This window comes from Hyaena hyaena, unplaced genomic scaffold (assembly GCF_003009895.1).
Source record: "Hyaena hyaena isolate Hyena2069 unplaced genomic scaffold, ASM300989v1 scaffold_254, whole genome shotgun sequence".
Taxonomy (NCBI): Eukaryota; Metazoa; Chordata; class Mammalia; order Carnivora; family Hyaenidae; genus Hyaena; species Hyaena hyaena.
In genome coordinates this window covers 487,869-500,587 of record NW_024080890.1, presented here as the reverse complement: position 1 = coordinate 500,587, position 12,719 = coordinate 487,869, and the positions used below count along the sequence as shown (strand labels likewise).

The 12,719-nt window shown below is 62.8% G+C and overlaps 1 protein-coding gene across 4 annotated transcripts in view; it reads left to right on the top strand.

Moving 5' to 3' along the window:
- The window catches only part of AGPAT3 (1-acylglycerol-3-phosphate O-acyltransferase 3), a 37,227-nt gene that overhangs the window by 15,145 nt on the left and 9,363 nt on the right, over positions 1 to 12,719 (top strand). For 3 of the 4 annotated variants that reach the window (XM_039245431.1, XM_039245430.1, XM_039245432.1), the window contains exons 2-3: positions 6,420 to 6,646; positions 12,456 to 12,625. In XM_039245431.1, coding sequence (XP_039101362.1) covers positions 6,469 to 6,646; positions 12,456 to 12,625 — 348 coding nt within the window. In that variant the 5' untranslated portion in view covers positions 6,420 to 6,468. Of the gene's footprint in view, positions 1 to 2,315; positions 2,520 to 6,419; positions 6,647 to 12,455; positions 12,626 to 12,719 lie in introns of those variants that run through there. The other variant, XM_039245429.1, reaches the window with a different exon arrangement.

Genomic DNA, 12,719 nt, shown 5'->3' with positions numbered 1-12,719 from the left:
CCCGGGGGCTCCGGCCTGGGCGCTCCTGGGGACGGGCGACGCGTGTCACCGCTGTGCGTGCAGTGAACACATGTCACGCACTGAGCAGGCTTTGACGGAGCCCACGCGCAGTGGCGTCCCAGGAACGGTGGCTGAAATGCCTGCGACCATCCTCTCTGCCCGTGTGACCTCCTTTGCCCCACATGTATCGACCTTGAGCCACCGTTCGTCACTCAGGGCAGAGGAGCAGAGGGCGTCCCGGAGGGAGGTCTCTCGTTCTGAAGCAGACACCTTCCTAGAAGTGCCTGAGGACCAGCCCCACCCCCACCCCCGCCGTGTCCCGCTGCCTGGCACTGGGCCTCACGGCCGTCCCCGCATCAGTCACTGCAAGAGCGGATGGGGTTCCTCTGTGGCTCAGATCCGGGGCTGGGGTGCCCTCACCAGGAGCGGTGTGGCGGGAGGGAGCCCACGGGGGCTACAGGGGACTCGCGGGCCCGGAGGGGAGGTTTCGGTATGTTGTTTAATGATCTCTTTTCCACCCATTGGTTGAGAAGATACGTGATGCTGAGATTCTCGTGGTTCCCGTAATGGTTTTAAGCCTGTATTCTGTTCGTTGTAACGGTATTGAGCACAGTAGAAATACACACGTGCCTCGGCACAAACAGCGGAAAGTGCACGCGTGCGAGGCGTGCTGTTTGCGAAGCTGGTAGCCACGCGCCGCGTGTCCAGTGGGGGCCGTGGGGCTACACCTGCTCGGGCGCCCAGGGCCCCGCAGGCCGTCAGCCCCGGTCCAGTCCGCTGGGCTGCTTGTCCGTCCGCGGGCCGGGCCTCCCTCGAGGCTTCGTCATACTTGTGACACCTTGTGCACGGTTTTCTCGGCTCCTCTTTCTTGCTTGTTTCTCCACATGAGCTGTAGTGTCTGCTTGTCTAGTTCCCGGTGAAGCTGAGGGACCCGCTGGCATTTTAATTAGGATTCAAGTGCATTTGTAACTTAGAAACAACAGTTTGTGTGTCAGTCACCTGTCACCGTCTAACAGACCCCTCACAGGGCAGCACCCGTGGCCACCCCCGCCCTCTGCAGGTCGGCGGTCTGGGCCGGACCCAGCACGCAGGGGCATGTGTGTGGCCTCAGTGGGCTGGCACCCGCCTGGGTCTGGGGGTCTGCTGTGCTCCGTGGGCCCCCCGCCCTGCAGGCCACCCCCGCCTGGTGGCGCGGGGCACAGGAGAAGCGGCAAGGCTCTGGGGGGCCGAGGCTGGGGTGGAAGGACCATGTGCCCCACCGTGTGCAGAGCCCCGAAGCCAGCGGGGCCCCAGCGCCAGGGAGTGGACCCCACGTCCTGACGGCTGCCTTGCTGAGGGCAGGGGTGCCGGGAGGGCAGGGCTTCCCATTTGTTAGGTCTGCTTGTCGCCTTTCGGAATGTTCTGCCATGTCCCCGTGTGGCCTCTGCGGCCAGGTCGTCGTTTTCATCGCAAACACACGCGGGGTCTGGTCTTCTGCTGTGCCTTCTGCGTCCCTGTGTCCGCACAGAGGTGTGCCTGCTGGGTGGCGCACCCCGGGGTCGTCTTCCCACCATAAGTGCTTGGACTGTGAGCCTGCTCCCCACCTGCTGAGGGGGCCTGGTCCTGGGCTTGCAGGGTTTCTGTTTCCGCTGTTGGAGAGACCCTGGAGTGGCCTGGGGGTGCCAGCGGCCGGGGCCCCAGATGGCGTGGGTGGGGGCAGAGCCGCCAGCGGCCTGGAGCTCCCCATCTTCAACGCACGGCTTGCAAGGTTGCTCCATGGTCTCAAATGACCCCCTGAGGCCAGCGTCCTGGAGCTGCTGGGCCCAAAACAACTACCCTTCTCTGCTGTCGTCGTCCCTTCAGTTAGACGAGTTATTGAAGGTCCTGAGAACGTTGGTCTCTGCACGTCGTGTTAGCTTTACTCACCCCTGCATCAGTTGTTCATTGTGGCGGTTTGCTTACAGCCGATCTCTTGGGTCTACAGGACACAAACGCTGCCGCCTGCAAACAGTGATGACCCTCTTCCTCCTAGGTTTTTAGATTTCTTGGCGGCTGTGGATGCTGATAGGTTGGACCGGCAAAGAAACACGTCCTACTTCTGGGCCTGCGGAAGGATAGGTGGGGAATTTACCCAAGAACTCAAGGTAGTGCCTTAAAGACTCAGTAGGATTGTGTCCGTCTAGTCTACCGTTTTCTCGTGAAAATCCCCTCGCTGCTTTCTGGCGCCGTCTAATAGCGCGACGACGGCACAGCTTCCCCTCAGCGTGTGGCCAGGGCAGCGGGGACAACAGTGGCCATTGTGCTCTCACTCGTGATGTCATCGGTGGGCAAGGGGTCACCCTCTGGGGAGGTGCCTCCGGGCCGTGGGCCGGCGTCTGCCCCTGGTGTCATTGTCAGCAGGATGCCACCCTGCAGCGCCCCTGCCGCCCGCGCTCACGTCACGTGGGCTGTGGGCCGGGAAGCCACCCAGTCACTCTCGTCCATGCCACGTTCACAGCCAGAGGGAGCAGCGGCCAGTCAAGGAGCTGGACGGCCGCGCTGTGAGTCGCGTGCGTGCGTTCACGCCTGTGGGGCTGGGCCGGCTGCCGGGTGAGCACCAGCGTTGCCCCGGCTCCGGGCCGCGTTTTGGGCAGTTAACGTCGCCACGCGCGTAGTTGAGGGTAGTTCAAGAATGTTGGAAAGAGAGTTCTCTGTGGACTCTCCCGTTTTCCGTAGTCTGTCCGTCCACGGCGTTTGTTCTTCAGTGTCTCCTGACTCAGAAACAGCAGAACGGTCCACGCGCAAACCACCCCAGGGGCGCCCCCGCGCCGCCAGCCCGCACGGCCTTGGCGCGGTGCCACTGGTGGACTGTGTGCGCCGCGCTCATTGGCCCTCACGGGGGGGTCGGGACGGAAGGGAGGAGGGAAGGTTCTGCTTCCTCGTGGGCTTGGCATTCGAGGACCGAAATCCTCGTGAGACCCAGCGGCTCTGTCCATCTCGCGATGCATCGAGAACATCAGAAGCGTGCCCTTCGGGCGCAGTGAAAGTCCCATCGCCGGTCCCGTCGGCTCGGAGGGAACACTTAGGACCAGCGGAGGCCGCGGCTCGGAAGGGGCAGCGGTCCCAGCGGGTGGTCCAGGGCCGCGCCCGGTCCCCGAGCAGGGCAGCAGGTGGCCAGGAGAGGCGCCCAGAGCAGGAGGCAGGGCCACGGGGCGCTCAGTGCCAGCTCGGGCCCCGCGCCGCGTCCCCCCGCGTGACAGGGACGCCCGGGCGGAGGCGCGTGAGGCACGCGGATGGAAGGAAGGACTGGCCCCGAGTCCCAGCGTAAATGAGGTGGCCGTGGGTCCACACGCACTCACGCCCTACACGAGCCCGTGTGACGGAGATGCCGGTGCCGCCCTGCGAGCTCCGTTTCTGTTCCCGCGCAAAGGCTGGGCCGGAAACACGGGGGTTTCCACAGACGGGGACGGGGGCGTCTGGGAGGGCACCTGAAGGTCAGACCACCTGACCAGCTAGTTCACAAACAAGACGGGCAGAGGGACCCGTGGCGGAAAAGAGGGGCCCCGGGGCAGGTACAGGGGACGGGGAGGGAGTTAGGGGGCCCTGAGCAGTGAGGCCGGACGGGCTTCCCAGCAGGGCGTGGGAGGGGGCTGCTCGCGTCTCCCATGATGGGCTCCGGGAAGAGGCCTGAGCACTTGTGGGGGGCGCCCCCCGCCAGGGCGGCCACGACACAGCGCCCCGCGCCAGGCAGCTTCCGCAGTTGCGTGTGGAGCTGGATGTCTGCTGTCTGGGGGTGGGCAGGCTGCTCTCGCGAGGGCCGTGGGGGAGGATCTGTTCATAGACCCCCCCCCCCCCGTGTCCTCACATGGTCTCCCTGGGCTGGAGGCCGTGTCCGAATCTCTCCCTGTGAGGACACCAGGCAGGCTGCTTTACAACCCACCCCAGACCTCATTTAACAGGATCGCCTCTTAAGATACAGCCACATTCTGAGGTGCTGGCGGTTAGGACCCCAGTGTATCTTTTGGGGGACACCATTCACCCCTAACAGGAGGTGCCCCGATGCGGTCTGAGAGTGGCCGGGGGCCTCACGGGACGGTGATGAGGTGGTGCAAGGTGCTCCCTCCCTTCCCCTCGTGGCCCTGAGCCACAGACAGCTCGGCCGTGGGGACCATGGGCTTGCGGCAGCGAAAGCACCTGACGGACGGGGTGTCAGACCCACCGAGGGTCCCGCTCCTGAGGGGGCGGGCGCCAGAGCCAGGAGGAGGGTCTGGTTTGGGCACCCCGTCCTTCCTGCCGCACTGAGGGAAGGCTGGCTGGCTTCCCAGACACCTGGGTCGGTGGCCGAGGTAGCCGGCGGCACCTGAGTTCCATGTGAGGCCGCTCAGCTGCCCACAGGCCCCCATCCTTGCCTTCCAGCCCTGAGGGCTGGCTCCGTCCCGCACCCCCACTTTGAGGAGGGGCACAAACTCAGGAGGCAGCCCCCTCACAGTCAGGGTCAAGTTGTGCAGATGTAGGCTTCTGGAACAGTCTAGACCTGTTATCTAGCGAAGGCGCTTAGAGACAGGCCCAGGTCTCCTTGCTGTGTGGCTGACAGCATCTGGGCATTTGTGAGGGGCCGCGTGAACGGGCCGGGGCCACTGTCTGCCACGGGCCCCAGTGGCCGCCCCACTCAGCTCCGGGCACTGGGGGCTCACGCAGGTGTCCTGTGGTCAGGCTGACGGGGCGGGTGAAGGGCCTCTCCTCGTCTTCCTGCGTTGGCTGCGCAAATCGGGGAGCAGCTTTATGGCTGAGGGCTGGGCTCTGGCCTCCCCCGTCCTGAGAGCTGCATGTCTTGAAGCCATCTGAGCCCCTCTGGTCCTCAGTTTCCTCATCTGTAACGTGGAAGTTTAGATTCAGAGAACCTACCTGACCGGAACTGATATAACCCCATGGCTGTCACGCAGCTGTGCGATAGCGCTACGCCCTAGGTTGGTCTCAAACCAGGTCTGGTCCACAGAAGGTCTGGGGGACTCGGGTGCTTTCGGTACAGATGGGCACAGGTTAGCATCTTCTAGAAAAGCTCAGTGAGCACTCCCCATTGCCGTGGACGGTAATCCCAGGGCTTCCCCAGAGTTCCTGGACGGCGGGCCCCTACGGTGCACACGGGCGCCCTGTAGCGCTATGGCCGTAGCCGAGATGAGACGCCTCTCGGGGTCGGCCCCTCAGACACAATGGGCCGAGGGGGTCAGGATTGCTCGCGGGGTCACGGGCACCTGAAGGCCTGACCGGGGCCTGATGGTCCGCTTTCGCGTCCAGAGCCTCCTGGTGTGGCGGCTGGTGCCCCCCAGAGCCTGCTGTGCCAGGACCAGGAGCCGCTGTCAAAGTCGTGCTTTCGTGACTCAGCCTTGGGGCCACAGCACTGTGTTCGTGGCCCAGCTGGTTTATTCTCTGGGGGGGCGGCTGCCGTTGCCCCAGGTGTGCTCAGCCTGTGGGGTGGAGCCGGGCCTGCCCTGAGAGTGGGGGGGCCGGTGTCCCTCTCGGGGCCAGCCCCCTGCCCGGCCCCGGAGAGCGCGTGGGCGCCTTTCCCACGGAGCGGGTCTGCAGGTGCGCCGGCCGAGGGCGGCCCTGAGTTGGGGTCACGGCTTCCTGCTCGGTTCTCTGCACATGAGGGGGGGTCACGGGGCAGCTCACGGGACAAGTTCAACCAAGAAATGTGAGCTGCTGGCTTTGCCGTTGAAAGTAAGAAATGGGTGTGGAAAGGGGACAGGAAGTGGTCAGGTTCCTGGGTGAGTCACCGCTTTTGTGTCGGGGCTGAAATGAAGGCTTTGAGCTTAGAAAGTGCCCGCTGTTTGGGGATTAAGAGGCATCAGTCAAGGGGTCGTGGGTCTGTTTTTATGGAAATTTCATGTGCAGTTTGATCTTGTAAATGATGGTAAGAAAGTCTAAAATAAAAACTATCCGTAATGCCTTTTCCTAGAGGGAATCGCTGGTCATACTTGGGGACGTTAGTTCTAGTCTTTTCTTCGTTTCTCGTATGCACGGGGTGGGGGGTGGCTTGTGCATATGTGTGTGTGTGTGTATGTGTGGTGTGATGCATGTAGCATGTAAGTGTGTATGTGTGTTGTGTGTGTAGTATATATGATGTGTGTGTGCACATGTGGTGTGTGCATGTGTGGTGTTTGTGCACGTGTGGTGTGTGTACATGTGTGTGTGCACGTGTGGTGTGTACGTGTGGTGTGTGTATGTGTATACACCCGGTATGAGTGTGTGTGACGTAGGAGTGACCTGTGTGTCAGTTCATCGGGTCTCCCCATGTGTCACTCCTAGAAGGAGGGCTCTCGGGGTGTGGTGTGGGTGGGCTGCTGGGGGGGCGCAGGGTCGGGCCCCAGGTCGGGGCTCTGCCATGGGCACCGTGGGTGTCTCCCGGGCCTGCGGCCCTGGGCCCCCGCACCTTCCTGACCGCCGCCCCCTGTCCTTTCCAGGACGGCTGTTCTCGCTGACGGGCCCTGCACTCGCTACTGAGCGGCGACCATGGGTGCGCTGGCCTACCTGAAGACCCAGTTCGTGGTGCACCTCCTCATCGGGTTCGTGTTCGTGGTCAGCGGGCTCCTCATCAACTCCATCCAGCTGTGCACGCTGGTCCTGTGGCCCCTGAGCAAACAGCTGTACCGCAGGCTCAACTGCCGCCTCGCCTACTCCCTGTGGAGCCGTGAGTGCGCCCGCGCCGCCCGGCTTGTGGGGGGGGGGCGCTCCTTTCTGCCAGAGGAACCCCAAACGGGCCGGTCCCCACTCCCTAATGGGCGGGGTCCCGGGGGTGACGTGACCAGGAGGCGGTGGCCTGGCTCGTGACCCCTGGACCGGGGACTGGGGGGCACTCGGGAGCGCCCAGGGCTGGCTCCTGGCCAGGACACGTGCAGAGAGATGCTCACTCAGGCCTCTGTTTGGTCGAACCAAGTGATGTCGCAGCATGTGACCCATGGAGATGGCCGGCTCCTGGGGTTAACGTAGGATTTGGGGTATTTGAGAACAATCATAACTCAGCTCAGCACCGCCCAGCCCTGTCCCCGCCGGCACACGGGCCGGGTCGCCTCACACGTGCGTGGCCAGCTCATCACCGGGGCCACCCTCAGGTGGCCTGTCCTCTGTCTGGTACATATTTGAGCGTCTATCTGTGAAGGATAAGGACGCCTGCCTGCGTTTTGATGAAATAACGTGTTTGCACGTGTGTGTCTGGGGCCTGCACGCACCTGTGGACGTGTGTGCGTCTGCATGTATGGAGTCCGTCGTCACCTGTCACAGACTCCAAGGCTTCGTGAAGCCCGCGGTTAACTGGTGAACGCCCTCACGGGGACAGGGTGGGGGGGCATACACGGGCCAGGGGCCGTCCACTACTTAAACAGCTGCAAGTTTTGACCGTGAATTCACAAATGAAGAATGTACCTAGAGAGACATCTGCAGAAGTGCATATCCGTACAGATATTCTCACTTTATCGTTTTTATATTAGCACAAAACCGCAGCAAAGTGCCCATTAGTGGAGGCCAATGGCGGGGAGTCTGCACAGGTCACTCCCGCAGCCCTTCCGAACCAGGGCAGTCTCCCCACTGGACAGAGAACCGTCTCCAAAGTACCCTTTTTTCCCTAAGGTCTACTCATTCATTCTGAGAGAGGGAAAGAGAGAGAGAGAGAGAGAAAGAGAGAGAGAGCGCACCAGCATGCACAAGGGGAGGGGTGGGGAGAGGGGGGGAGAGACAGAATCGCAAGCAGGCTCCACACTGTCAGCACAGAGCCTGACATGGGGCTTGAACTCATGAATCACGAGATCATGATCTGAGCTGAAACCAAGCGTCGGCCACTCAACCTACTGAGCCTCCCCAGTGCGGCTTCAAACACACTTTTAAATGAAAAGGGAAGGGACACCACAGGGTACATAGCACGCTACTGTGTTTGTAAGGACCGTGTGCGTGAGGTGTGTGCGCGTGTGTAGGGCCGTTTGTGCCCAGAGGGTCTCGAGGGGTCAACGGGAAACTAGTATCCGGGAAGTGAGGGGCAGAGGGCCTTCTACTTTTTCCTTTTTATGTTTTACTTTTCCGTATTTGCTATTTTGTTTTTTCTTTTTTATGGCTCAACGTTTATTTATTTTTGTGTCTGACTTTGTGCTGCTTACGTTTTTTAGCATTGAGACCACATTTCTTGTCCGTGAAAGAGAGAGCAATAGCCACCGCATGTCGTGCGGGGAATGTGAGCCTCCGTGAGCCTCCCAGTTCCCGGGCAGAGAAGGGAGCCCCGCGGAGGAGGCCGTGACCTCCCGCTGCCCCGCGGAGGCCGCAAGCTGGCCTGTGGCTTTCGCTCGCCGGTGCCCAGGGTTTGGATTCTTTTTTAGATAAGAGGCCATTTTAGATAAGAGAATTAGAAATCCTATGACATGAAAAATACAGTGAGTCGTTCAGGAGTGTAAGTACGTGACACGAACTCGCAGCAAAAGGGCAAATACTGATGAACAAGAGCAAATCCGTAGGCTCCGCCTGCAGTGGGATTGTCGGGCTGAAGCACCACCGAACAGCTCAGCCCCGAGCGCCGGACCCTCCCTGCCCCCCCAGCGGAAAGTGGGGCGCTCCCCTCAGTCTCGCGGTTGCCTTCCGGGGGCCCCGGCTGGGCCTGCTGCGGGTGGGGTTGGGGGTCACTGGATCCAGACCCGGAGCCGGACGGCGGGGAGCCCGTGAGCAGCGCCCCCGGGTCAGTAGCTCCTAGTTAGGCCTGAAGAAGCTCACGGGTCAAGACAGAAGACGGACAAACAGTGACGGGTTTGACAGAGAATCAAACAGAACGTCTGTACGTGAAAACCTTAATTGTGTTTTTTAAAGTGAAGACTGCGTGGGCGCCCGTGCCGTCAGGTTGGACCTGCTCACGAGAGACCAGCGGGCGGGGGGCGCGTGTGCGGCGGAGCCCGCGAGGGAGCGAGGAGGAGGAAGGGGGGAGGCGGCGCTGGGGGAGGTGACGCTGGGGTGCCCCGAATGGACGGAGACGCGGTCCTGTGGCTCTAGCGGACAGCGCGGGCCCAGCAGGGAAATAAACCGAAGCCACGCTCAGCCGCGCCCCAGGGAAGGCACAGCCCACGCGGGCAGAGGGCGGGCTGCAGAAATGCCCAGACAGGAGCCGGAGCGCCGGCCAGGCTGGAGGGACGCGCCCAGAGGCGGGGAGGCCTTGACCCTGAGGCAGTACCCCCGCCCGGGCCCAGCCCCCCACACGTGCACGCAGCAGGAACAGCCGGAGGACAAGCACCTGAGGTTCCGTTTGACGCATGTTCTTTGGTGAGAATGACACTGACCGAAAGGCAGGATTGAGCTGCAAGAAAGAAGGCGGTCAGAGCAAACGGTAAGTGGGTACATCGGAACAATCCGGAATGATGCCCGGTTGTGAGGCTGAAACAGGCAGAGCAAGGGTCTGGGTGGGGGTGGGGGGGGCAGCATTCGGTCCCTTCCCCCCCCCTCCGCCAGCCTCCATTCTCGTATTTGCCAGGAAGAGAGCAGCTGTCTCAGGTCGGTCTTCACTAGGGGAGGGCCGGGTGGGAAAGCGGCCTCGGACCAACCTCAGAACGAGAAGACGGATCAGACAAGCAAAGACAAATCCATTTTTGTAAAACAGACAAAGCCAAGGATAGCGTGAGACCCAGTCGGTGCGCTGGAGGCGGGAGGCCAGCTAACACAAGCCCCCGGCGCGGGGAGGAAGGAGCCCGGCCTTCTGCCACCGGGGCGCCTGCGGAATTTGGGGGTGTTCCCCACGTTACCCGGGAATACAGGAGCGAGTGCCTCTCACGTTCGGGCCGGGGGAAGGCTGCCCCACACGCGGTGGCACACGGTGAGCGCGGGGCTCGTAAGCAGGCCCAGCCCCCGAGCCTGCCTTCAGTTCACCGGGACGTGTGGTGCAGCCCCCGCCCGCCCGGCCTGGCCCCTGCCGCTGACCACCCCGTGCCCGTGCGACTCCGTGCGGTCCACAGAGCTTCGCGGCACACGCGTGGGGCCACGCGGCCTGCTCTCGGCCAACCCGGCCAAGGCCGAAGCTTCCTGGCTGCAAAGGGGAAAATCACCGGCCTCGCAGCAAAGCGAATGCAGGGAGCGCGCCGCGATGGTCCGCGAGCGGCTGGAGTCCGCAGAGAACACTCGCTCGCTGCGTCCCGACGAGCACGCACCTGAACGGAGGGAACCGCGGAAAGATTAGCGATGGCGCAGGGGCCAGCCGGCAAAACAGCTGTCCCGGACGCTCCCCCGCGAGGCCGGGAACCACCAGCAGGGACCCCCGCGCACCGACAGCCGGCGGGAGAGAGCGGCCTCCATCAGTGGCCCTGTGGTAGAGCCGTCGGCACTCCGCACGCAGGGCCTGTGCCACGGATCCCAGCGCTGGCTGAGCAGGCCTTTTCTGGAAGGCGGTCGTGGCCACGGGGCATGTAGATGGGTGGTGAGTGCCAGCAGGGGTGAGGCACGTGTCGTCACGCCTCATAAGGGTGCGGTTTTCGAAAAGATCCTTTTTAGAAAACTCAGTGTCTGGTGTTGGTCTGAGACGTGCGCCGTCTCTCCCTCCCCGTGGCCTCTCCCTCCTCCGTCTGTGGCTTCTGGCCGCCTCTGTGGCACGCCGCGGTGGCTGGGAGAGCGGCATTCGTGGGCCGCTGACCACGGGGCGGACCCTCACAGCTGGCGTGCCCTCGCTGCCCCTGGCGTTTCTAAGTCTGGAGGTTGAGGCATCAAACTAGTGACGAGGAAGCGCTGCTCAGGCTGCCGTGGCCCCAGCGGGCCGATGGCGGTAGTCAGCAGCGGGGACGCCTCACACGTCCGTCGATGGGTGAACGGACGGAGCAAACGTGGTCCATACGGACAGAGGAAAACTGCTCCGTGTTCACAGAGAAGAGCTCCTCCCACGTGTGGCCACACGCAGGAACGTGCCGGACCTCGCGCTGCGGGAAGTAAACGTGTCACAGGGGAAGTCCTGCCCGTTCCCGCTCAGGTGAGAGACCGACGTCGGCAGCACCACAGGGGCATGGACGGCCGCGGCCACCCCCGTGCCCACGCGCGCCGACGCCGGCTTGTGCGCTGAGGGCTGTGAGGGGCAGTGTTCTCGCTGGAGCAGCGGGGAGCCGCCTCCCCGTGCCCCCCGATCGCCGCAGGAGCCTCCGTCTCAGCCACTGTCTCTCGTGGACCAGCTCACACCTGGAGGTTTGCCCAGGCCCTGCCGGGCTGCGGCCATCGGTTAAATGACAGTGAGCCGGAGAGAGGGAGGAGCAAGGCCGGTCACCTGGTGCGGGCGTCTCTCCGGGGTGGGACAGGCGTGGCCGTGGCCGGCAGGTTTGTGGGTGCTGGGTCGGCCTCGGACAGGTGGCCTTTTCTGTCGACCCTGCCTTGGGTAGAAGGGACGATGGCTGGTGAGCCCAGGTGTCCTCTGAGGGGCAGACTCTTCATCCGGCTCCCACCTGATGGAGGAAGGTGAGACCCCAGAGGCCACATGATCGCATGCTGGGGGTGGAGCTGGGAAGCCCCCTCGTCGGCCGGGCTGATGGGGACGCTGCCCATCAGGAGAAACCAGCCTCGGTCTCCTGGCTCTCGGGGGTTAAGCTGCAGCCCGTCGAGTCCTCCAGAGGCCCCTGTGAGGAAGCTACCGTTTTCTCTGTTCTGTAAGTGGGGAAACTGAGGCCCAGGAAGTCAGGCTTAGAGCCCACTCTCCGGCCCTGCCCTCCATCCTCAGGGGCCGGTCCCCTCAGAAGATGGACGGGCTGGTGTCAGACAAAAGAGAACGGGGATGCCCCGCGGCGCCCTGAGCCTGCAAGTCGTGCCCCCTGGTCTGAGGTCACCTTGCTCGGGACGCCAGGCCATGGTGGGTGGGCCTGTGCCAGCTGGTGGTGGCTCAGCGCAGCCACGCTGCCGACCACGGCGGCCCCGTGGCTGGCTGTGTGCGCACGCCCACCAGCTCGCCTCCCATTCCACGGATGAAATGTGACAGCCCCTCAAGCCACAGTGCATGTGGGACTCGCGACTGGACATAAAGGTGTCCATCTAAAAGTACGGTTTTCCTCTACTTCTGCTTTCCAGTTTTTCTTCGCCTGACTTTTGTTTAATTTTTTTAAATGTTTACTTACTTTTGAGAGAGAGAGGGCGAGCAAGGAAGGGGCAGAGAGAGAGGGAGAGACATACTCAGAAGCAGGCTCCAGGCTCTGAGCTGTCAGCAGGGAGCCAATGCGGGGCTCGAACCCACAAACCGTGAGATCATGATCTGAGCCGAAGTCGGACGTTCAACCGACTGAACCCCTCAGGTGCCCTTACCTGACTTGTTTAGAAAAGGTCATCATAATTTTGGAAAACTTAATTTATGAAACATAAACCATCAAAACTTGTTTCTGGCAGGAAATCCACTCCGGCGAACACCCTGTGAAAGCCCCCGGAGCCCAGGCGTGGCAGGGGGCCTGCCCACGGTCGGGGGGGCTTGGGTTGAGTGCAGCCGCCTGCCGGCTCACGCTGCCCCTGTGTGTCCACAGAGCTGGTCATGCTTCTGGAATGGTGGTCCGGCACGGAGTGCACGCTCTTCACCGACCAGGCCACCGTGGACCGCTTCGGCAAGGAGCACGTGGTCATCATCCTCAATCACAACTTCGAAATCGATTTCCTCTGTGGGTGGACCATGTGCGAGCGGTTTGGCGTGCTGGGGGTGAGCCACGCGGGGGTCCCGGGGGGTGCTGGGGGTGAGCCACGCGGGGGTCCCGGGGGGTGCTGGGGGTGAGCCACGCGGGGGTCCCGGGGGG